Source organism: Oncorhynchus mykiss, chromosome 8, assembly GCF_057628025.1.
Source record: "Oncorhynchus mykiss isolate SJ-2025 chromosome 8, ASM5762802v1, whole genome shotgun sequence".
Taxonomy (NCBI): Eukaryota; Metazoa; Chordata; class Actinopteri; order Salmoniformes; family Salmonidae; genus Oncorhynchus; species Oncorhynchus mykiss.
The window spans coordinates 20,941,783-20,965,791 of record NC_143029.1 but is presented as its reverse complement, the minus strand read 5'-3'; the positions used below and the strand labels follow the sequence as shown (position 1 = coordinate 20,965,791).

At 38.1% G+C, this 24,009-nt stretch overlaps 1 protein-coding gene across 50 annotated transcripts in view; it reads right to left on the bottom strand.

Annotated features, from left to right (window-relative positions):
- Positions 1-997: 997 nt before the first annotated feature.
- LOC110529565 (uncharacterized) overlaps positions 998-24,009 on the bottom strand; it is an 83,493-nt gene continuing 60,481 nt past the window's right edge. For 38 of the 50 annotated variants that reach the window (XM_090242844.1, XM_090242858.1, XM_090242860.1 and 35 more), the window contains 31 exons: positions 23,858-23,905; positions 21,353-21,400; positions 21,215-21,253; positions 21,069-21,137; positions 20,676-20,819; positions 20,526-20,561; positions 20,186-20,233; positions 20,048-20,086; positions 19,902-19,970; positions 18,798-18,845; positions 18,656-18,694; positions 18,512-18,580; positions 18,376-18,423; positions 18,119-18,262; positions 17,969-18,004; positions 17,795-17,821; positions 17,629-17,676; positions 17,504-17,542; positions 17,358-17,426; positions 17,161-17,208; positions 15,940-15,987; positions 15,802-15,840; positions 15,656-15,724; positions 15,263-15,406; positions 15,112-15,147; positions 10,042-10,074; positions 9,170-9,220; positions 8,332-8,376; positions 8,177-8,206; positions 4,640-4,684; positions 998-4,531 (listed from right to left, as the gene is read on the bottom strand). In XM_090242844.1, coding sequence (XP_090098970.1) covers positions 4,371-4,531; positions 4,640-4,684; positions 8,177-8,206; positions 8,332-8,376; positions 9,170-9,220; positions 10,042-10,074; positions 15,112-15,147; positions 15,263-15,406; positions 15,656-15,724; positions 15,802-15,840; positions 15,940-15,987; positions 17,161-17,208; positions 17,358-17,426; positions 17,504-17,542; positions 17,629-17,676; positions 17,795-17,821; positions 17,969-18,004; positions 18,119-18,262; positions 18,376-18,423; positions 18,512-18,580; positions 18,656-18,694; positions 18,798-18,845; positions 19,902-19,970; positions 20,048-20,086; positions 20,186-20,233; positions 20,526-20,561; positions 20,676-20,819; positions 21,069-21,137; positions 21,215-21,253; positions 21,353-21,400; positions 23,858-23,905 — 1,856 coding nt within the window. In that variant the 3' untranslated portion in view covers positions 998-4,370. Of the gene's footprint in view, positions 4,532-4,639; positions 4,685-8,176; positions 8,207-8,331; positions 8,377-9,169; positions 9,221-10,041; positions 10,075-15,111; positions 15,148-15,262; positions 15,407-15,655; positions 15,725-15,801; positions 15,841-15,939; positions 15,988-17,160; positions 17,209-17,357; positions 17,427-17,503; positions 17,543-17,628; positions 17,677-17,794; positions 17,822-17,968; positions 18,005-18,118; positions 18,263-18,375; positions 18,424-18,511; positions 18,581-18,655; positions 18,695-18,797; positions 18,846-19,759; positions 19,971-20,047; positions 20,087-20,185; positions 20,379-20,525; positions 20,562-20,675; positions 20,820-21,068; positions 21,138-21,214; positions 21,254-21,352; positions 21,401-23,857; positions 23,906-24,009 lie in introns of those variants that run through there. The other 12 variants (XM_090242875.1, XM_090242877.1, XM_090242878.1 and 9 more) reach the window with 2 other exon arrangements.

Sequence of the window (24,009 nt, the reverse complement as noted above, 5' to 3'; positions counted from 1 at the left end):
TTATTGCCTTGTTTTTATTTCCTCTCGGGCCTGGGAATGGACTATGTATCCTGGGAGTCGTAAAGGCTGCTTGTGTGGTAAAGTTTCAGATAAACAACACATCTGCAATTGAGGGAAGCACTCGATAGCAGAACATAAGGTTGCCTTCCTCGTGGCTGTGGTAACAAAAGCAATGAAAACGTCAAGTATGATTATCCCTCTGTTGCAGAAACAGTATTACCGCTGCTGTTTTAGCCCCTCCAATATTAGTCCCTGTCTATAAGGACTGCTGTTACACTGGGGAAAATGGACATAAGAGGATTTGACGTGATGAACAGTCTTTATCCCCACTGTTGGGCCTCAGAATTTGATAACATTGGGTCGTATGATGTACCCTATGACTAATGAAAACTTGCTTTGTCCTTATTCAGATTTTACAGACGCGTTTAATACACATTATTTATACACTTTTGTAATATTTATGAAATGCATATTGTTACAATTGGAAGCACTTATTTATTTTTCCTTTGCCTCCAACCCCCTTCGATGTGTAGAACGGATGTGGGTGGGGCCAGGTCCACATAATGGTACAACTTTCAAAAAATCCCAAAAGCTCTGACAAAGGCCGTGTGGCCGATACGTAAGCTTATTAAAGATCGGTGATACTATCAAGAGCAGTGTGCGGTTTCCTTTTTCCTTCAAAGATGGTACAAAAAAAAGTATGTTTTTTTTTCTTTGTATTATCTTTTACCAGATCTATTGTGTTATATTCTACTACATTCATTTCACATTTCTACAAACTTCAAAGTGTTTCCTTTCAAATGGTACCAAGAATATGCATATCCCTGCTTCAGGCCCTGAGCTATAGGCATTTAGATTTAGGTATGTCATTTTAAGTAAAAAGTTAGGCTAATCCTTAAGAGGTTTTAAGTGGTTAACACAAAAAGAAATCTTCCATGACTAGAAGACATGGATTGGAGGATTGGAGGAACGGCCATAACAAAATCAAACAGACTTATTTTTTATTTTTTTGACATGTTTACTCGATTTGTAACGCTAACATTGCATTGCCATGTGCAGTCCACGTTTTGCTAAATATATACACAAAAATGAGGTTAACAACAAAATAAGTCAAGAGCACATTGTTCTGAAAACAAAAAAAACAATACATTCTTATAAATACTGCAACAATTGATAAATGCTTTAAAAAAAAATCAGTTATCAGTTGTTTTATGCACCATGTACAACATACTTTAAATATATATTTCTGGGCATTGATTGATGTGTTGTTGCGTTGCTGTTTAAATAATGGTTTGAACTTTGTTAAAACTGCAACAACAACAACAAACTACAACTTAAGAACAGCATCAGTGGCATCATGTTGTGATCAATTACAGAACATACAGTAACTACAGAAGGCAAACATAGTTTAGAAATAGTCTCAGAATCTAGTAATGGAGCATTGACAAGATAAATATCTATAAAAAGGAATAGCTCAAAATAAAGTATGTATTTTTGGCAAGACAATTAATCTGGGATGTAATTAGTGTTTGGGAACATATCTGATATTTAAGGCTGAGAGTTTGTTTTCCTCCGTGCATGTTAGGAAACTCTTCTGTATAAATGGGAAGTCTCAAATCAACAGAGCGTACACATCTCATAGTAAAGCTATCTATATCCATCCTTTACAGCTCAACTGATGTCTGACTGAGATATGATTAAAGCTAATATTTCAAGTCCTACAGTGCTCACCAGAGTGTAACTGAGACATAGAACCAGAGACAATAACTGACAAATGTTTTGTATTTTCTTAAATAATAGTCATGCATAATATACAGGAAATTACCAAAAATGAATCGTCCAAAAGAACAAAACAACCCAAAATATATTTAGTTTGTGAATAATTGTCTTTAAAATGACACTGTTACAGCTAACATAATCAGCACAGAATCCGTGCTTATTAATCATGTATATCTGAGGTCTGTATTCTGTCAAGACATTCCACAATGTGCCAGGGGCAATGTTGTAAATCAAGTAAACATCAGGTATTTAAACATCATACTGTACGGTTGTCTAGTCAATGCTTTGTTATACTTAATGACTGGGAAGGTATGATGGTGTGACCGAGCTCATAATGAAAGAGCAGTCAACCAACAAGTCCATTCTGCCAAGAGTAAATACGTTTCTCTGACAAAAGAATAGAAAGGTAAGACATAGTTATAATTATAAAAATATATAATTAGTGTAATCTCTGTTGTTGCATTGTAGATAAGTGTGGGGACTCTGCCTCCATCAGTCAGATCCACAGAAAACAACACACAGCAGACAGACAGCAGCATTTCCCCTGGTGGTACAGGAAATGGTGCACTGGAACTTCAAAGTCAAGATTTTTTCCTTTGGCCTACTTCACAAGACTTTGTTGAGCTGTTGTTGCGGACTGTGGATGCATGTGACACTGCAAAATGTATGGATAGATGGTAGATACCATACAACAGGCTGAGACAGCTACAGTCAAAACAAAGTAGAGTTTCTCGGCCTTCCCTCTCATGCTTTCAATAGTCTGACTACCAGTCTTTTTAGCTAACATTCCACTCCTTGCCACTCCTGTCATTTACCAAAGCTGGCAAATGACAGGAGTGGCAGGGATGGGAATGTAATAGCTGAATAGAGAAGGTAACCAGGCTTTCACAGTATGGGCTCTCAAGCCACCACTTACTGAGCATTCTTATTTTCCCTTCTACTGTATAAAGGACATCTGATCTCAGGCCCAATAGTTTCTTTCACATGGTCTTGAAACATGGACTCCTGACACCAGTCTTTAGTTGAGTAAGACAACAATGGATACGCTGGACTCAGCACAGCAGCACCATTATCAGAATAAAGGCACTCCTACTTGAACATGATTCAGCAGTAGGCTGCTGCGCATGGCAGCAAGCGCCATAATAGTAACATGACAGCGATGATAAAGTCATCCACACCTATATATCACAGGATGACATCATAACACCATCTCACGAGAATCATTGTCAGTTGTAAAAAAACAACAACATATGTGGACAGTCATTGACTTGACCTCTAGTGTTGCATTCTCAGTGAACACACACACTCCTCACAGGAGAGAGAGAGAGAGAAGAGGTTATTCAGGTTAACAACGGGAGCTTCCATGAGAAATGGTACCATAGTCATCTTCCCACAATTCTTTACCAATATGCCAAGCAGCAAGATACAAGCTGATGCAGTTATTTACATGGAAGTAGCATATCAAACAAAAATGACAACATAACATCACCTTGCTTTACAGTGTGTGTAATGAGTGATAAGGCAGTGTTCTTAAGCTATGTGTTTTATGCAGATCTGGTCAGATAACTACAGTTAGTGTTAACATACCTTATCTAATAACATCTGACAAGGAGTAGAAACGTTTACTGTAGATGAAAACTTCTTGTTATCTTTGGCAGGCAAACTAATTTGATGAATATTTAAAAAAAATAATAATAATAATATTATATCCAAAATATAAATTTCAGCAATTTTTATACAAATACAAATATCGATCCTCTTTTATGATCAAACTGTGATGCACACAATTTCTAAAATGATTATGAAGATTGTCACTGTTTATTTGATGCTCAACTATTACCATAGTCTTAAAAAATGGCTTAGGATTTCCTGTTACGGCAATAATGGCAGGGTATGTCACACATCAACAGACGCATACAGACATGGACATGTTCGGAGAAAGTGAGCTATATTGTTCATTTGTTATTGTATAGCATGTTCAATTTGTTTCCTTAATAAAATAGAATCAAAACATGAAATGAAAACTAAACTAAATTTTAATCACAGTTCCATTGGTAATGTATGACCCTAAAATCAATTTACAGATGTTTTGTCATTCTGAACTCATTATGAATGTCATTATGAATGTTGTGATAAAAGTAACAAATGAAAAAATGATAACGTGAAGTAATTATTCAACAAATGAAAATGGCAGGATGTTGATATCACATGTACATTATATACATTGAACTTGAGCCTAATTACAATTTATATGCATATGTACATTGAATTTGGTTGAAATTTACAGAAATGATCAATTCCGTTTGCTTCCTAAGGTAATACATAGGCATAACTTACACTCCTTTTCTTATAAATAAATCTGTTGAAAAACATAGATCACAAAGGACTCAGCACTGAGCGCTATCAAAAGCGGCAAAGCCACAGGTAAAGGAAAATAGTTCATTGACTTAACTCACGGGAGCTCAACCGGTCATAGAAAAATAAATAATACTGTACTGTCCATCCATCCTTCCCCTTTAGTCCCTGATTATCCTGGTTAAAGCTGTCGTGCAGACTGACTAGAGGGAGCAGCATGGAGGTGAGGAGCTCGTCTACTGCCCCGCCGCTCTGGCTTTCTGCTGCTGCGCCTGCTGCAACATCATGGACCGCATGGCTGGGCTCATCGACACAGGGGTCATACCAGGGGTGGAAGGTCGCAAAGGGTAGTGGGCATTCTTTCCAACCATTAAAACACACTGCAATACTTTCTGACCTGTAATATACAGTGTGGAAATAAGGAATCAATTAAGGATTTTTTATAAAGGAGCATTTTTGCATGTTTATCACAGTAAGAAAAAGTTAAGACAGAAATTCATCTAACCTGGCTTCTTCTTGTCCATGGCATTATCGTCAGTCTGAGATTCTTCTGATGGGGGCAGGGAAAACAGGGAATGAGAGATAGACATGTGTGAGAGGGAGAGAGGAGAAAGACTCCTGGTACCCAATGTATATATTATCCTTATATAAATACACAATGTGATGGCTCTCTCTAGATTTCCTCTATCCAGGGCTACCGAGTGGTGCAGCGGTCTAAGGCACTGCATCTCAGTGCTAGAGGCATCACTACAGACCCTGGTGTGATTCTAGGCTGTATCACAACGGGCCGTGATTGGGAGTCTCATAGGGCAGTGCACAATTGACCCAGCGTCACCCGGGTTAGGGTTTGGCTGGGGTAGGCCGTTATTGTAAATAAGAATTTGTTCTTAACTGATTTGCCTAGTTAAATAAAAGGTTAAATAAAAATAAAATGTATAAATAAATTACCAAAAGGATATGAAGGGTCTTTCAGAGTAGACCCTTTCAATCCCAATGGGACTTCTCCAGCCCTGTAAGAACTACCGGGATTTGGGGAATATGTACTGCTGTGCTGACAGTGAATTCTGATCAGGAAGTCTGTTATAATCCACTGGGGAAAATGGGCTCTGTATTTCAATGATACAGGTGACCTTAAAAAATACTGTGATGGATAAAGGAATGAAGGAGTATTATTTCCCCATTAGAAAGAGGTGTTTCTTTCTAATCTATTTGTTTGGTCGTCAAAAATAGTCCTCTATCCATAGTTTTTGCAATTTTCGAGGATCCCTGACTGTCTAGTGATTATTATCGATCTGGACAGTCGAGAAACTCTGAATATAGGTCCATTTTCTGTGCACAGTGATTATTAGCGAACTGGACAGTCAAGAAACTGTGTGAATATACTTCCATTATCATTTCTACACAGCTTTGATTTGTTTTTAGTCATTTTAAAGTACACTGCTCAAAAAAATAAAGGGAACACTTAAACAACACAATGTAACTCCAAGTCAATCACACTTCTGTGAAATCAAACTGTCCACTTAGGAAGCAACACTGATTGACAAAACATTTCACATGCTGTTGTACAAATGGAATAGACAACAGGTGGGAATTATAGGCAATTAGCAAGACACCCCCAATAAAGGAGTGGTTCTGCAGGTTGCAACCACAGACCACTTCTCAGTTCCTATGCTTCCTAGCTGATGTTTTGGTCACTTTTGAATGCTGGCGGGCTTTCACTCTAGTGGTAGCATGAGACGGAGTCTACAACCCACAGAAGTGGCTCAGGTAGTGCAGGTCATCCAGGATGGCACATCAATGCGAGCTGTGGCAAGAAGTTTTGCTGTGTCTGTCAGCGTAGTGTCCAAAGCATGGAGGCGCTACCAGGAGACAGGCCAGTACATCAGGAGATGTGGAGTAGGCCGTAGGAGGGCAACAACCCAGCAGCAGGACCGCTACCTCCGCCTTTGTGCAAGGAGGAGCAGGAGGAGCACTGCCAGAGCCCTGCAAAGTGACCTCCAGCAGGCCACAAATGTGCATGTTTCTGCTCAAACGGTCAGAAACAGACTCCATGAGGGTGGTATGAGGGTCCGATGTCCACAGGTGGGGGTTGTGCTTACAGCCCAACACCGTGCAGGACGTTTGGCATTTGCCAGAGAACACCAATATTGGCAAATTTGCCACTGGCGCCCTGTGCACTTCACAGATGAAAGCAGGTTCACACTGAGCACGTGACAGACGTGACAGAGTCTGGAGACGCCGTCGAGAATGTTCTGCTCCCTGCAACATCCTCCCGCATGACCGGTTTGGCGGTGGGTCAGTCATGGTGTGGGGTGGCATTTCTTTGGGGGGCCGCACAGCCCTCAATGTGCTCGCCAGAGGTAGCCTGACTGCCATTAGGTACCGAGATGAGATCCTCAGACACCTTGTGAGACCATATGCTGGCGCGGTTGGCCCTGGGTTCCTCCTAATGCAAGACAATGCTAGACCTCATGTGGCTGGAGTGTGTCAGCAATTCCTGCAAGAGGAAGGCATTGATGCTATGGACTGGCCCGCCCGTTCCCCAGACCTGAATCCAATTGAGCACATCTGGGACATCATGTCTCGCTCCATCCACCAACGCCACATTGCACCACAGACTGTCCAGGAGTTGGCGAATGCTTTAGTCCAGGTCTGGGAGGAGATCCCTCAGGAGACCATCCGCCACCTCATTAGGAGCATGCCCAGGCGTTGTAGGGAGGTCATACAGGCACGTGGAGGCCACACACACTACTGAGCCTCATTTTGACTTGTTTTAAGGACATTACATCAAAGTTGGATCAGCCTGTAGTGTGGTTTTCTACTTTAATTTTGAGTGTGACTCCAAATCCAGACCTCCATGCGTTGATAAATTTGATTTCCATTGATCATTTTTGTGTGATTTCAGCACATTCAACTATGTAAAGAAACAATTATTTAATAAAAATATTTTATTCATTCAGATCTAGGATGTGTTATTTTAGTGTTCCCTTTATTTTTTTGAGCAGTGTACATTAAGATTGTTTTTTTATGCATCAACAGTTACTTTAGAGAGAAGAGTTAGAGTATACTTACTATGTTTAACTGACTTTAAGTGCAGAGAGTGGGAAGGCCATGGCGGTGAACACAAGCATGACTACAACCCTTATTTCAAATGAAGTAATTGCAGCTCAGGTCTCAAAAGACATGTAAATCACTTTTGCCTTAATGTAATACATACAGTAGATAGTCATCATATTGAGGATAGTGATTGAGTATTGCTTGATGTCCCTTCACTGTGAGACAAATCACACAGGACGTGAGGAGAGAGTGACTGGGAATATGGGTAAGGAAGAGATGGGACTAGAATATCAAGACTCCACAAGTTCAGTCAATAGAACATCACCCTAATGTCTTTGAAGCTTCTGGCTTTAACTTAAATCAATTCAATAAGTGTTGTTACCATTTATCACTAGGAATAATCTATTTAAATAACTAAATGTTTCTCCGTGAACAATTAACATGGTTCATTTACTCCCCAAAACCCCCCAGAGAGCAATATCAGCAAAGAGTCATTGAATCCTAGTTTTATTGTGTTGGCCAGTGAAGGGGAAGGTATAGCTACTACCTTAGTCATGAATAGGAGCTAAAGAAGATTCTGCCCCAATCTCTGGAAACATATAATAATTTTAATGGAAAATTGCAAGGGAAACAGTAATTAATTCAGATCATATTGGTTATTATCAAGGCGATATCAGTTGCATAAATGAGGTATAAATATGCAGTTATTTTAAAAAAAATGCTACAAATCATATGATTCCACCTTCCAGAACACTGTAGCAGTAAATGTTTTTACACATTACATTTAGATTTTACTAGTGCAGGATCACACATTGAGATAATCCTCAATAGTCAGTGCAGCAGACAACCAAAAAAATCATTGGGTTAGACAGAGCACCACCATGTGGGGCCTAGTGAACATGGCTGCACTAAATCTAACAGCACCCACTGCTACATCCCTATCTCTTATTTGAAGCACAGACACAAGGCATTGGTATTTACTCACTTGCTATACCAGGAGGCTTCACTTCTTTCTCTGAAATCAGAGGCGGGGAAAATCATCAAGCATAAATAATCAATGGAGATCAATAGTAATGTATCAACCATTTATGAGGAAAGGTACCAGTAATAAGAGTTATTTGATACTTTGAGCCGACGTACCTTTAGCCTCCTTCACAGCTTTCTTCTCAGTCTTCTCAGCTTTATCTGTGAGAGGAGAAAAATACATTTTTCTACATGCCATTTCACCCGTTCTTCAAACTCTGCTTATAATCTCAATCGTATTCTCTTCAAACTAACACAAAGTGACATAGCTGTAATTGCAGTTTTACCATGCATAAATGTAAGCTCTAATCATGTTACGAGTGACTGGTTTCATTTTTCAAGGGTTGTGAATTTTTCCCAACCAATGTATATAATAAGTGATGTGAAAGGGAATCATAGGAACGCTTATTCAGAACTGATCTGCCTAGTAAACAAAGTCATTCTGCCTGGCCTTTGTCTAAAACTATGCCATTTGACAGATCCAATTTCCAGTTGTCAACTAGTGTTTTGTGTTGATTAAGCATGAGAAAGATAACTGATGCTGGCATGTAATCAACCAATCACTATCATAATATATTATTATGCACGATATACTATTCACAAAAAAAATGTGCAGCTTTACAGGACACTAACAGAGGAAAAGAGAGTGTCCAGTCATAAAGAACATGACATTCACAAGGCTGATCCATGGACAAGGATCCATGGACAAAACAATGAATAAATAAAAAGACAATTGATGGCTATTTAGCATGACAAATGTATTCAAAACCTTGAAACCACTCACTCTTATCTACTCAAGTTTTAGGCAAATAAATAATTCATTAAGTCCTATATATACACATTTCTGTAAAAAAAAGAAAAAACTGACCTAGTTATCAATACAAACAAGATTTCTTGCTCAGCGATTGATTGAATATGGTCCCTATGGTTTTGATTTAGTTTTCTGTTTACTTACGTGGTTGAGTGGGCTGGGCTGTCTTCACAGAGAGTGTGGTTTCAGCTTTGGCTACAAGACAAAATAAACCAAAGTACTTTTACGATAACCTTAGTACCAGGTTGAGGGAGCATTTAGTACTATATACGCTGGGATAAAGCTTTTGCACCAACTACATTATTCAGTAAGAATGCATTATTCAACTTTAATTATCTAAACAGCTTTGAATTAGTTTTAATGGGAACAAATCGTTTGCAAAAAGCATTTAACCAATTTAATGACCAACGATAAGTCAATCTGTGTATAAAATCGGGTTTATAACACTTCCTGTCTACCAAACTTGAGAAATGAACTATGCATACACTAAACAGTGCTAGTGCTTCCACACATACAGTATGTCAAGGAAGGACTGAAATAACACAGAACAAACTCAATGCTGCACCACAATCTGTTGATTGATCACTCTAGTTGGCCGGGGGTGATTAATACTTAAATTGAGCCATTTGCCTCAGGTTTATTGATTAAAAGTGTTCTCCAGCCACACTTTGCGATAGGCTACATTTCAAATGGTCAATACCAGATTTGACTTCTATTCAGCCTAGTTCATTATTGGAATCTAGTGCTGTTGGCCCGTGTAGTAAAAGGCTGGAGCCCATCTCAAATACCCATTAGTCAGAGGATGAGGCATAGTCAAGCAAGGACTGCAATATCTTATCACTCAATTGGGAAAAAAAGGAGAAGCTGTTTGTAGTTGTGTAAACAGACATACTGCAAAGACACTGCTATGGTAGCTAAGTTTGATCAAACCTAATCCTTTTTTTATTCAATAGCAGCATCTATTCAATTCATACTAGAGCAATGTATTTGCATATTGTTATATGAATCGAACTCACCATCTGATGTCTTCACATCCTTTACCTTGTCTTCTTCTCATGCAAGAAGGGGGAAAAATGTATATGAGTGGTATGTATTCCTCTTATCTAGCTGGAAGGTTTACACATCAAACAGTAGAAGCATGAACATCTTAGCAGTCATTCAGGTCAATCTATGTTACAAACCCAAATAGATTCTTGTCTCTTTTAAAACTGGATGAAGATTATATTACACATACTCTACTCATATTTTCATATCCTTGTGTGGAAACGTATAAATCAGGTTCAGTGTTGTCTGCAGTCCTGTAAGACATACAGTAGGAATCTGGGTTTTGACCCCAATAAGAATCCAATCAAAGGCCACAAATGCAAATCTCCTTCATAGCTACCGGTCTTGCCTACACAACATTCTACAATATCACCAGCATGTTTTTTATTTTATTTTATTTTACCTTTATTTAACTAGGCAAGTCAGTTAAGAACAAATTCTTATTTTCAATGACGGCCTAGGAACAGTTGGTTAACTGCCTGTTCAGGGGCAGAACGACAGATTTGTACCTTGTCAACTCGGGGGTTTGAACCTTCCGGTTACTAATCCAACGCTCTAACCACTAGGCTACCCTGATCATTCACAAAATACGTTTCAGCACGAAGCTCTACAAAACAATAATTCAAGTTGAATTTGTAAAGGGCCTTTAAAGTGTATCTTGGTTGGTCTAAATTACCCCAGAGTAAAGCTAGGATAAAATGTGAAGTGTGTTTTTTTATGGTTAAAGGCAAACTCTTGAGAATCTCACAAAGCTACCAGATTCTTTGTTTGGAACTACACAAGGGAGATAAACCGTTAAAATCTGTTATTCATACAAATGAAAATAGATGCATTGGTTATGCAAAAGGATACGTAATATCCAGAAAATACCCTATTTCACCCTACTGTAGGCCTATCATCAATATATACAAATTAGAGCAAATGAAGTGTCTTGAGTAATGTAACTTGATTTTTTAAAATTTCACCTAGTTTTAATATTCTGTAATAAAGAGCACATGTTCAACTTAATAAAAAAACACTTTTTCCCATCACAAGATCTAAAAAAAACACTATAGTACAGTACCGTACTATAGTACAGTACTATAGTACAATACTACAGTGCCTTCAGAAAGTATTCATACCTCTTGACTTATTCCATGTTTTGTTGTGTTACAGCCTGAATTTAAAAAAAATCAATACATGTCATTGACTTAATCTTTCTGGGTAAGTCTTGGAGATTGTTGCACACCTGGATTGTGCAAATATTTGTACATTATTCTTGAAGCTCTGTCAAATTGCTAGTCAGCCATAGATTTTCAAGACGATTTGAGTCAAAACTGTAAAAGCTTTTCTAGTAGAAAGAGGAGGAAGGGAAGCGCTACTAAGGTACACAATAGTACATTTTGGTAGATAGAAGGTGCTCTTTGGTAAAAGGGGTAAATTGGTAATCAAAAAGAAAGGAGGACCAAGGCACTCTTCATATAATTAATTTAAATGCCTTTATTAGTATGGCATGTTCAATAGAAACAAAGTTTTTTGAAACCGACGCGTTTCGACTACATGGCCTTCATCAGGGAGTACTCTCCAAGACTTACCCAGAAAGATTAAGTCAATGACATGTATTTTTTAAATTAGTTTTTTTTAATCAATTTTGAGTACTCCCTGACGAAGGCCATGTAGCCGAAACGCGTCGGTTTAAAAAAAACATTGTTTCTATTGAACATGCCATACTAATAAAGGCATTTGAATTAATTATATGAAGAGTGCCTTGGTAAAATCTTTTCCTTTATGATTTTGACTGTGCTTAGCTCTATTCCATTTGTTTTTATCCTAAAAAAAAACTCCCTAGTCCTTGCCGATGACAAGAATACCCATAACATGATGCAGCCACCACTATGCTTGAAAATATGAAGAGTGATGTGCTGTGTTGGATTTGCCCCAAACATAACGCTTTGTATTCAGGAAATAAAGTTTATTTCTTTGCCACATTTTTTGCAGTTTTACTTTAGTGCCTTATTGCAAATATAATGCATGTTATGGAATATATGTATTCTGTACAGGCTTACTTCTTTTCACTCTGTCATTTAGGTTAGTATTGTGTAGTAACTCCAAGATTGTTGATTCATCCTCCATTTACTCCTATCACAGCCATTAAACTCTCTAACTGTTTTAAAGTCACCATTGGCCTCATGGTGAAATCCCTTTCCTTACTCTCCGGTAACTGAGTTAGGAATGACGCCTGTATCTTTGTAGTGGCTGGGTGTATTGATACACCATCTATAGTGTAATTAATAACTTCACCATGCTCAAAGGGATATTCAATGTCAGCCAAAAAGAGTAGAACCTGCTCACCAGATTTTACACTTTGATTTGACTAGATGTTGAATGTCTCTTTGAAAAATTATTTCAAAAAGGAGTTCAGTTCACGTAACAGGGTTGACCTTAAAATGAGGGATAGTTATTTTAAAGAAAATAACTTTAAATCTTCCTAGAAATCACAGAGGATGCATGGAGGGACAGGTCAAAATGCTGAATTTTGGCACTTTAACATGTCTTTATTCATATAACACAAACAGATTTATTGAATTTTCCATGTGGTCTATATGAAAGGGAACTTCATTTAATATACCAGGCTTTTAAAATCCAATGTGTGCGTACAATTTCTCTTAATATCAATATCAAAGGGCACTCATTTCGTGAAACGACCCATATATTGTTAACCATATTTGTTTTGTTAACACAGATGTGCCAGTGTTTGTGTTTTATTTTAGGGTTCAAGTCCTTGAAGGGAATTACATCTGAATGTTGTTTTTCCAAACACATTACCCAGCTAAATAAAACACCACTTTGCTCTACCATGCAGACACACCACAGGCGATATAGAGAAGGATCCCACTGTAATGGTCTAGAAACAGGGAGGAAACGAGGCGTTGGGGTGGGTGGAGCAGAACATATGTTGAATGCAGACTGAGAAGAACTGCCAGGTTAAAACTTGAACTCTACATATAACTAGTCAGGAGAGTGTTAACAGTCAGGAAGCCCATATGACAGATTCCAGCCTGCACTAACCTGATTGCCCCATGCTCCTCAGAATATGAAGACAATGTATCTTAATATGTGTGTGTAACCTTTATTTAACTCGGCAAATCAATTCTTATTTACAATGACGGCCTACACCGGCCAAACCCGGACCGCACTATGGGACTCCCAATCCCAGCCAGATGTGATGCAGCCTGGATTCAAACCAAGGACAGCAGTGGCGCTTCTTGCACTGAGACACGGTGCCTTAGACCGCTGCGCCACTCGGGAACAGTACAAATGTAGCATGTTAATTTGAGCCAGTTTGCTAGAGCAGGAAAATAATTCTGCAGCAACAGGAAATGTGAATTATTATTATTAATGGACATTTTGGTAGGGGTTGATACATTTTTACAAGGGAAAATCCTGTTTGAAAACGCAAAGTGGGAATTACAAACATCAGACGCTTTTATAAACATCAAATACATGTCTACAAGTTGTTACAAGTTTAAAATGTCCTGCCCCTGAACATGGCAGTTAACCCACTGTTCGTAGGATGTCATTGTAAATAAGATTTTGTTCTTAACTGACTTGCCTAGTTAAATAAAGCACAAATATAAAATAATTAAACATATCCATGTTATGGGGTTTTCACTAGCTTCTATAGCCACAAAGTCAGATTCCACTGCCACAAAGTCCAAAATGTGTTTACTGGTCTTTATTTAAGGTTAGGGTTAGGCATAAGGTTAGCAGTGTGGTTAGGGTTAGGAATAGGTTTAAAATCATATGTTAAGAAGATCAATTGATGAAATGGACAGGGTTATGACTTTGTGGATATAGAAACTAGTGATGACCACGTTATGGGCTTCTCTGGGGGTTGCTATAGTAACATGATGGAGGCTTGTGTATGTGATAACGGTTATCACCAACATGGGAATGTGAACAGCACAATCTTATTAACATCAAACAATAGAAGGAAGAAATACTGGATGTATTACAGATGTTGCAGCATCGTTCTGAAGGACTGTGTCAATGAAAAATGCATACTATACAGTAATCAAAATAAATAGCTACCATCAGTAAAATAGTGAGATATTATATATTGTGTACAAAGCAGAGCTCCCACTCCGCTAATAGGAGTCATCCTTCAGGGTTGAATCACCATTACGTACATCATGGGAGAGAACTGATTAACTGCTGTAGGTCACATGTTTAACACTCTACTGTTTGAAGTGTTAACCTGTTTGACTCAGCTGGCAGGACATGAGTTGATCCACTCAAAACACAGTCAAATCATTCTTACCTTTTGTTAAGGGAATTTTTATCAATGATGACTAATTATGTATACATTTCAATCAGGACTGACTAATCAGAATACTATTATGTTACTGTATATGTACTAACCAGAATACTATTATGTTGCTGTATATGTATGAGTTTTCTTTCTTGATCCCAGTGCTGAATATAATGTGTGTATATGTGGTCAAGAGTTAGAACAATGACTGTCTGTTCCTTGGTAGAAATGAATGAACGATATCTTCAGACTGGCTAGAATTCTTATCTACACGAGAAGACCTTGGCTCATAAATTATATTAAATTGGTAGGGAGGCGGATATGGGAAGGCTTGAGATACTGCCTTTGTACCATGGTGGGAGAAGAGACGGGTTGGTACTGGAACTAATGACGTCATTTTCAGTTTATAACCTGTGGTAACCTGTATCGTGTTCAGTACTCTCATGAATAAACTCTGCTGATTGACTTTAAGACTGGGCTCTGTCCATTATTATAGCATAAGGGTCTTACAAATCCTTATGAATTGACAGAGTGTTTAATTTGAATTGGGTGTTAGAGCAATTAAATTCCTTTAACACCTTTTTTCTCTGCCGCTTTTGGTTTCTCTTTTGCTGATGGAAAACGTTTTGATTAAGTTAGTGTTCAGTAAATTGCATTCAAAAGAAAAATAATGAAAGATTATATGCTGTTTGTACAATACTGTTAATGCTGAGTTTCTGCCCTACACACCGTTACGACGGATACATTTTACCTGTCTCAGGTTCTTTGGATAGCTTCTCCTCCGTCACTGCAGGAGATAAAAGTGTTAGAACAGTTAAACAGCATGTTTCCAATTGTCATTGTATCTAACTGAAAATAATCTATATTTAGTTTGATGAACTTTTGCATTGCTGTTTGGTTACCTTTGGTTGTAGGGATGGGTCTCATAGCGACAACTCTAGCCATGGCTTTTACCATTGGCACCACTACATTTGTGTGGTTCCCTTTCCTCATAGTGGGGACTCTCGGAGTGGCTTTCTCTTTTAGGGGCTCAGGTTCTGAAACAACTGGTGCAGAGACAAATGAAATTATTACATTATGTACTCATAAAGCATACCAATAATAATCTCCTTGATTGAAAAAGTGAATTATGCCAAATTGGGATTAAGAAGCGCTATACCATTCTTTACAAGCGACCATTCAGCTTTGGCTTTTGCAGCACGAAGTGCTGAGATAAACAAGACATGTGAGATGTGTTTCACTACAACTAATAGTAAGCATTTACTCAAGTTAACATTTGTGAAATACAATATTACCTTTCTTGGAAGTGCTTGTGGTTGTCTTGGTAGTGTTTGTCTTCACTTTTTCTTTGGAGATTGCAGGCTCTAAAACCATAATATATCCACAGTTAGAATATATGTTAATTCATCAAATGAAATAACTTGATCTAAGTTGTTGTTACCTTTCTTCGTAGGAGTTATTTTGTCCTTTCCCACAGGCTCTGAAACAATGAAAATACAAAATATGCTCATCATTCAAAATACAGTATTCATGTAACTCAATGTTGCATTGTGAATCCCATAGCAACTATATTCATTACCTTTCTTGGCAGCTGTTGTTTTAGCTTTATCTTTGGAAACAACAACCTCTAAAACAAAGAACACTGACCAAACACGTAATTTCACCAACTGAACAACTCTGAATTTACCAAAGGTGGACTCCAATGAAGTTGTAGAAACATCTGAAGGCTAATCAATGGAAACATGTAGCACCTGAGCTCAACTTCAAGTCTCATAGCAAAGGGTCTGAATACTTATGTAAATAAGGTATTTCTGTTTTTTTTTTTTATATACATTTGCTTAAATTTCTAACAACCTGTTTTAGCTCTGCCATTATGGGGTTTTGTGTGTAGATTGCTGAGGATTTTTATTTATTTAATACATTTTTGAACAAGGCTGTAACATAAGAAAATGTGGAAAAAAGTAAAGGGGTCTGAATACTTTCCAATGCAGTGTATAAAATAAACGGTGCCTAGGTGTAAGTTGCGCGTCATTACTTCACAGGAGAGCCATTTGATTGTAAACTTTAAAAAAATAATCTAAATGTGTTTTTTGGCAGAAATGCCTTCTGGATCATGTGGACTTTCATGTGCCTTTATAACAAACTTGTATGCCATCTGTAAATACAATTACAATTGTTAATTAAGAGCCTAGTTGGTTTAGCCATGAAAAAAGATAGGAACCTTCCTGTTAGGCATGTTTGGCTGAGATAATGGGTGGGCTGGACATGCCGAGAGATGAGTTTGGATCGGTCTGCCATGTAGCACGCTCCTGTCTATAACAGAAGCTGGTCAGTATGTGTAGGTAATCCTTCCTAACGCGTATTTTTTCAAAAGATATCACAAAATGGAATTGAAAAGGTGTTGCTCTCCACTTTCTGGAGGACCGAGTTTTGAAATCAGTGGAATGCCCGGTGGAATTGGAGTATGATGGCTAAGGATATGGAGAAATTTCTGCCGTTTGATTGCAAATATGGAAAAGGAGTTGAAAAGAGAACACAGAAGACTGCTGCATAAACACCTGTCTCCGGATTACATCTTCAAACTAAGGGCAACCATGGCATCCGTGACAGAGAGCGAGAAACGTCCATCCATGTATACGACGGGTAAGATAGTCTAGCTAGCTACATTTTCAGATATTGCATGTTTCTCATTTTGTCAGAAAGTTATTTTCATTTCAAGTTAAAGTATACTATTAGCTAGCGAACATTAGCTCGCTAGCTAATGTTAGGTGTAATATTATTACAACATGCAATAAAGTACCTTTCTTCATTGTGGTAGGTTTTGTCTTTTCTTTGGAGACAACAGCTTCTTGGAATGACAACATCATGCTCGATATTTTCCAATAAAAGTCAAGCATGCAGTTATGTTAATAATAATGCACTACGAAACCACAAGCTTTTAACTACAACTAATAGTAAGCATCTACTCAAGTTAACATTTGTGAAAAACAGTATTACCTTTTTTGGAAGTGCTTGTGGTTGTCTTAGTAGTGCTTGTCTTGGCTTTTTCTTTGGAGATTGCAGGCTCTAAAACCATAATATATCCACAGTTAGAATATATGTTAATTCATCAAATTAAATAACTTGATCTAAGTTCTTGTTACCTTTCTTCGTAGGAGTTATTTGGTCCTTTTCCACAGGCCCTGAAACAATGAAAAAACTAAATATATTCATCATTAAAAATACAGTATTCATACAACTCAGTGTTGCAACTAAATGTATTCGTTACCTTTCTTGGCAGCTGTTGTTTTAGCTTTATCTTTGGAAACAACATCATCTGAAACAAAGAACACAGAACAAACACGTAATTTCACCCACTGAACAACTCTAAAAGGAAAACATATGTAACATGTCTGGAAATAAATCCACTCAAATCACAGTCAAATTATTCACACCTTTTTTCTCTGCCGCTTTTGGTTTCTCTTTTGGTGATGGAAAACGTTTTGATTAATTTATTATTCAGTAAATTACATGCAAGATTTTAAAAATGAAAGACGATATACTTGTTTGTATAATATTTCTAATGGCCGGTTTCTGCCCTACACACCGTTACGACGGATACATTTTACCTGTGTCAGGTTCTTTGGATAGCTTCTCCTCCGTCACTGCAGGAGATAAAATGTTAGAACAGTTAAACAGCATGTTTCCAATTGTCATTGTATCTAACTGAAAATAATCTATATTTAGTTTGATGAACTTTTGCATTGCTGTTTGGTTACCTTTTGGTGTAGGGATGGGTCTTATAGCGACAACTCTAGCCATGGCTTTTACCATTGGCACCACTACATTTGTGTGGTTCCCTTTCCTCATAGTGGGGACTCTTGGAGTGGCTTTCTCTTTTAGGGGCTCAGGTTCTGAAACAACTGGTGCAGAGACAAATTAATTTATTACATTATGTACTCATAAAGCATACCAGTAATAATCACCTTGATTAAAAAAGTTAATTAAGACAAGTTGGGATTAAGAAGCGCTATACCATTCTTTACAAGCGACCATTCAGCTTTGGCTTTTGCAGCACGAAGTTCTGAGATAAACAAGACATGTGAGAAGCATTTCACTACAACTAATAGTAAGCATCTACTCAAGTTAACATCTGTGAAATACAATATTACCTTTCTTGGAAGTGCTTGTGGTTGTCTTGGTAGTGCTTGTCTTGACTTTTTCTTTGTAGATTGCAGGCTCTAAAACCATAATATATCCACAGTTAGAATATGTTAATTCATCAAATGAAATAACTTGATCTAAGTTGTTGTTACCTTTCTTCGTAGGAGTTAATTTGTCCTTTTCCACAGGCTCTGAAACAATGAGAATACAAAATATGCTCATCATTCAAAATACATTATTCATACAACTCAATGTTATGTTGTGAATCCCATAGCAACTAAATATATTCGTTACCTTTCTTGGCAGCTGTTGTTTTAGCTTTATCTTTGGAAACAACAACCTCTGAAACAAAGAACACAGACCAAACACTTAATTTCACCAACTGAACAACTCTAAAAGGAAAAAGTATACAGTGACTATGGAAATAATTCTGACCTCTTCACTATTTCCACATTTGACTAATTAAGTTATAGGCTTATCCTAAAATTGATTTAATTATTTTTCCCCCTCATCAGTCTACACACAATGACAAATCAAAATTAGGTTTTTAGAATTTGTTGCCAACTTATATAAAAAGGAAATGTAATATCACATGTACATAAGTATTCAGACCCTTTACTTAGTACTTTGTTGAAGCATATTTGGCAGTGTTTACAGCCTTGATTTTTGGGTATGACTCTACAAGCTTGGCACAGCTGTAGTTGGGGAGTTTCTCCCATTCTTCTCTGCCAGGTTGGATGGAGAGTGTCGGTGCACAGCTATTTTCAGGTCTCTCCAGAGATGTTCGATCAGGTTCATGTCCGGGCTCTGGCGGGGCCACTCATCGACATTCAGAGACTTGTCATGAAGCCACTTCATGTTGTCTTGGCTGTTTGTTTAGGGATGTTGTAATGTCGGAAGTTGAACCTTTACACCAGTTGGAGGTCCTGAGCACTCTGGAGTAGGGTTTCATCATGGATCTCTCTGTACTTTTCTCTGTTCATCTTTCCCTCGATCAGGACTAGTTTCCCAGTCCCTGCCGCTGATCAACGTCCCCACAGCATGATACTGCCACCACCGTGCTTCACCGTAGGGATGGTGCCAGGTTTCCTCCAGATGTGACGCTTGGCATTCAGGTCAAAGAGGTCAATCTTGGTTTCATCAGACCAGAGAATCTTGTTTCTCATGGTCTGGGAGTCTTTAGGTGCCTCTTGGCAAACTACAAGCAGCTGTCATATGCCTTTTACTGAAGAGTGACTTCAGTCTGGCCACTCTACCATAAAGGTATGATTGGTGGAGTGCAGCCGAGAGTCAAGCATGCAGTTAACTTATTAATAATGCACTACAAAACCACAAGCTTTTAACTACAACTAATAGTAAGCATCTACTCAAGTTAACATTTGTGAAAAACAGTATTACCCTTTTTGGAAGTGCTTGTGGTCGTCTTGGTAGTGCTTGTCTTGGCTTTTTCTTTGGAGATTGCAGGCTCTAAAACCATAATATATCCACAGTTAGAATATATGTTAATTCATCAAATTAAATAACTTGATCTAAGTTGTAGTTACCTTTCTTTGTAGGAGTTATTTTGCCCTTTTCCACAGGCTCTGAAACAATGAAAATGCAAAATATGCTCATCATTCAAAATACAGTATTCATACAACTCAATGTTGCATTGTGAATCCCATAGTAACTATATTCCTTACCTTTCTTGGCAGCTGTTGTTTTAGCTTTATCTTTGGAAACAACAACCTCTGAAACAAAGAATGCAGACCAAAAAATTACATTCACCCACTGAACAACTCTAAAAGGAAAACCTATATAACATGTCTGGAAATAAATCCACTCAAATCACAGTCAAATTATTCACAACTTTTTTCTCTGCCGCTTTTGGTTTCTCTTTTGGTGATGGAAAACTTTTTGATTAATTTATTATCCAGTAAATTACATGCAAGATTTAAAAAATGAAAGACGATATACTTGTTTGTATAATATTTCTAATGGCCGGTTTCTGCCCTACACACCGTTACGACGGATACATTTTACCTGTCTCAGGTTCTTTGGATAGCTTCTCCTCCGTCACTGCAGGAGAAAAAATGTTAGAACAGTTAAACAGCATGTTTCCAATTGTCATTGTATCTAACTGAAAATAATCTATATTTAATTTGATGAACTTTTGCATTGCTGTTTGGTTACCTTTTGTTGTAGGGATGGGTCTTATAGCGACAACTCTAGCCATGGCTTTTACCATTGGCACCACTACATTTGTGTGGTTCCCTTTCATCATAGTGGGGACTCTCGGAGTGGCTTTCTCTTTTAGGGGCTCAGGTTCTGAAACAACTGGTGCAGAGACAAATTATTTTATTACATTATGTACTCATAAAGCATACCAGTAATAATCACCTTGATTAAAAAAGTTAATTAAGACAAGTTGGGATTAAGAAGCGCTATACCATTCTTTACAAGCGACCATTCAGCTTTGGCTTTTGCAGCACGAAGTGCTGAGATAAACAAGACATGTGAGAAGCGTTTCACTACAACTAATAGTAAGCATCTACTCAAGTTAACATCTGTGAAATACAATATTACCTTTCTTGGAAGTGCTTGTGGTTGTCTTGGTAGTGCTTGTCTTGACTTTTTCTTTGGAGATTGCAGGCTCTAAAACCATAATATATCCACAGTTAGAATATATGTTAATTCATCAAATGAAATAACTTGATCTAAGTTGTTGTTACCTTTCTTCGTAGGAGTTATTTTGCCCTTTTCCACAGGCTCTGAAACAATGAAAATACAAAATATGCTCATCATTCAAAATACAGTATTCATACAACTCAATGTTGCATTGTGAATCCCATAGCAACTATATTCGTTACCTTTCTTGGCAGCTGTTGTTTTAGCTTTATCTTTGGAAACAACAACCTCTGAAACAAAGAACACAGACCAATAACTTAATTTCACCAACTGAACAACTCTAAAAGGAAAACGTATACAGTGACTAAGGAAAGAATTCTGACCTCTTCACTATTTCTACATTTTACTAAATAAGTTACAGGCTTATTCTAAAATTGATTAAATTATTTTTTCCCCCTCATCAATCTACACACAATACCCCACAATGACAAATCAAAAATAGGTTGTTAGAATTTGTTGCCAATTTATATTTAAAAAGAAATGTAGTATCATATTTACATAAGTATTCAGACCCTTTACTTAGTACTTTGTTGAAGCACCTTTGGCAGTGTTTACATCCTTGATTATTGGGTATGACTCTACAAGCTTGGCACACCTGTAGTTGGGGAGTTTCTCCCATTCTTCTCTGCCAGGTTGGATGGAGAGTGTCGGTGCACAGCTATTTTCAGGTCTCTCCAGAGATGTTCGATCAGGTTCATGTCCGGGCTCTGGCGGGGCCACTCATGGACATTCAGAGACTTGTCATGAAGCCACTTCATGTTGTCTTGGCAGTTTGTTTAGGGACGTTGTAATGTCGGAAGTTGAACCTTTACACCAGTTGGAGGTCCTGAGCGCTCTGGAGCAGAGTTTCATCATGGATCACTCTGTACTTTTCTCTGTTCATCTTTCCCTCGATCAGGACTAGTTTCCCAGTCTCTGCCGCTGATCAACGTCCCCACAGCATGATGCTACCACCACTGTACTTCACCGTAGGGATTGTGCCAGGTTTCCTCCAGATGTGACGCTTGGCATTCAGGTCAAATAGTTCAATCTTGGTTTCATCAGACCAGAAAATCTTGTTTCTCATGGTCTGGGAGTCTTTAGGTGCCTTTTGGCAAACTACAAGCAACTGTCATGTGCCTTTTACTGAAGAGTGGCTTCAGTCTGGCCACTGTACCATACAGGTATGATTGGTGGAGTGCAGCCGAGATGCACGTCCTTCTGGAAGGTTCTCCCATCGCCACTGTAACTCTAGAGCTCAATCAGAGTGACCATCGGGTTCTTGTTAACCTCCCTGACCAAGGCCCATCTCCCCAGATGTCTCAGTTTGGCCAGGCGACCAGCTCTAGGAAGAGTCTTGGTGGTTCCATACTTCTTCCGTTTAAGAATGATGGAGGCCGCTGTGTTCTTGGGGACGTTCAATGCTGCAGAAATGTTTTCGTACCCTTCCCCAGATCGGAGCCTCAACACAATCCTATCTCGGAGCATTTCGACCTCATGGCTTGTTTTTTGCTCTGACATGCACTGTCAACTGTGGGACCTTATATAGACAGGTGTGTGCCTCTTCAAATCATGTCCAATCAATTTAATTTACCAAAGGTGGACTCCAATGAAGTTGTAGAAACATCGGAAGGCTGATCAATGGAAACATGATGCACCTGAGCTCAACTTCAAGTCTCATAGTAAAGGGTCTGAATACTTATGTAAATAAGGTATTTCTGTTTTTTACATTTTTATAAATTTGCTTAAATTTCTAACAACCTGTTTTAGCTCTGCCATTTTGGGGTTTTGTGTGTAGATTGCTGATGATTTTTATTTATTTAATACATTTTTGAACAAGGCTGTAACATAAGAAAATGTGGAAAAAAGTAAAGGGTTCTGAATACTTTCCAAGGCAGTGTATAAAATAAACGGTGCCTAGGTGTAAGTTGCGCGTCATTACTTCACAGGAGAGCCATTTGAATGTAAACTTTAAAAAAAAAATCTAAATATGTTTTTTGGCAGAAATGCCTTCTGGATCATGTGGACTTTCATGTGCCTTTATAACAAACTTGTATGCCATCTGTATATACAAATACAATTGTTAATTAAGAGCCTAGTTGGTTTAGCCATGAAAAAAGATAGGAACCTTCCTGTTAGGCATGTTTGGCTGAGATAATGGGTGGGCTGGACATGCCGAGAGATGAGTTCGGATCGGTCTGCCATGTAGCACGCTCCTGTCTATAACAGAAGCTGGTCAGTATGTGTAGGTAATCCTTTCTAACGCGGCTTTTTTCAAAAGATATCACAAAGTGGAATTGAAAAGGTGTTGCTCTCCACTTTCTGGAGGACCGAGTTTTGAAATCAGTGGAATGCCCGGTGGAATTGGAGTATGATGGCTAAGGATATGGAGAAATTTCTGCCGTTTGATTGCAAATATGGAAAAGGAGTTGAAAAGAGAACACAGAAGACTGTTGCATAAACACCTGTCTCCGGATTACATCTTCAAACTAAGGGCAACCATGGCATCCGTGACAGAGAGGGAGAAACGTCCATCCATGTATACAAACGGGTAAGATAGTCTGGCTAGCTACATTTTCAGATATTGCACGTTTCTCATTTTGTCAGAAAGTTATTTTCATTTCAAGTTAAAGTATATTATTAGCCAGCTAACATTAGCTCGCTAGCTAATGTTAGGTGTAATATTATTACAACATGCAATAAAGTACCTTTCTTCATTGTGATAGGTTTTGTCTTTTCTTTGGAGACCACAGCTTCTGGAATGAAAACATCATGCTCAATATTTTCCAATAAAAGTCAAGCATGCAGTTAACTTATTAATAATGCACTACAAAACCACAAGCTTTTAACTACAACTAAT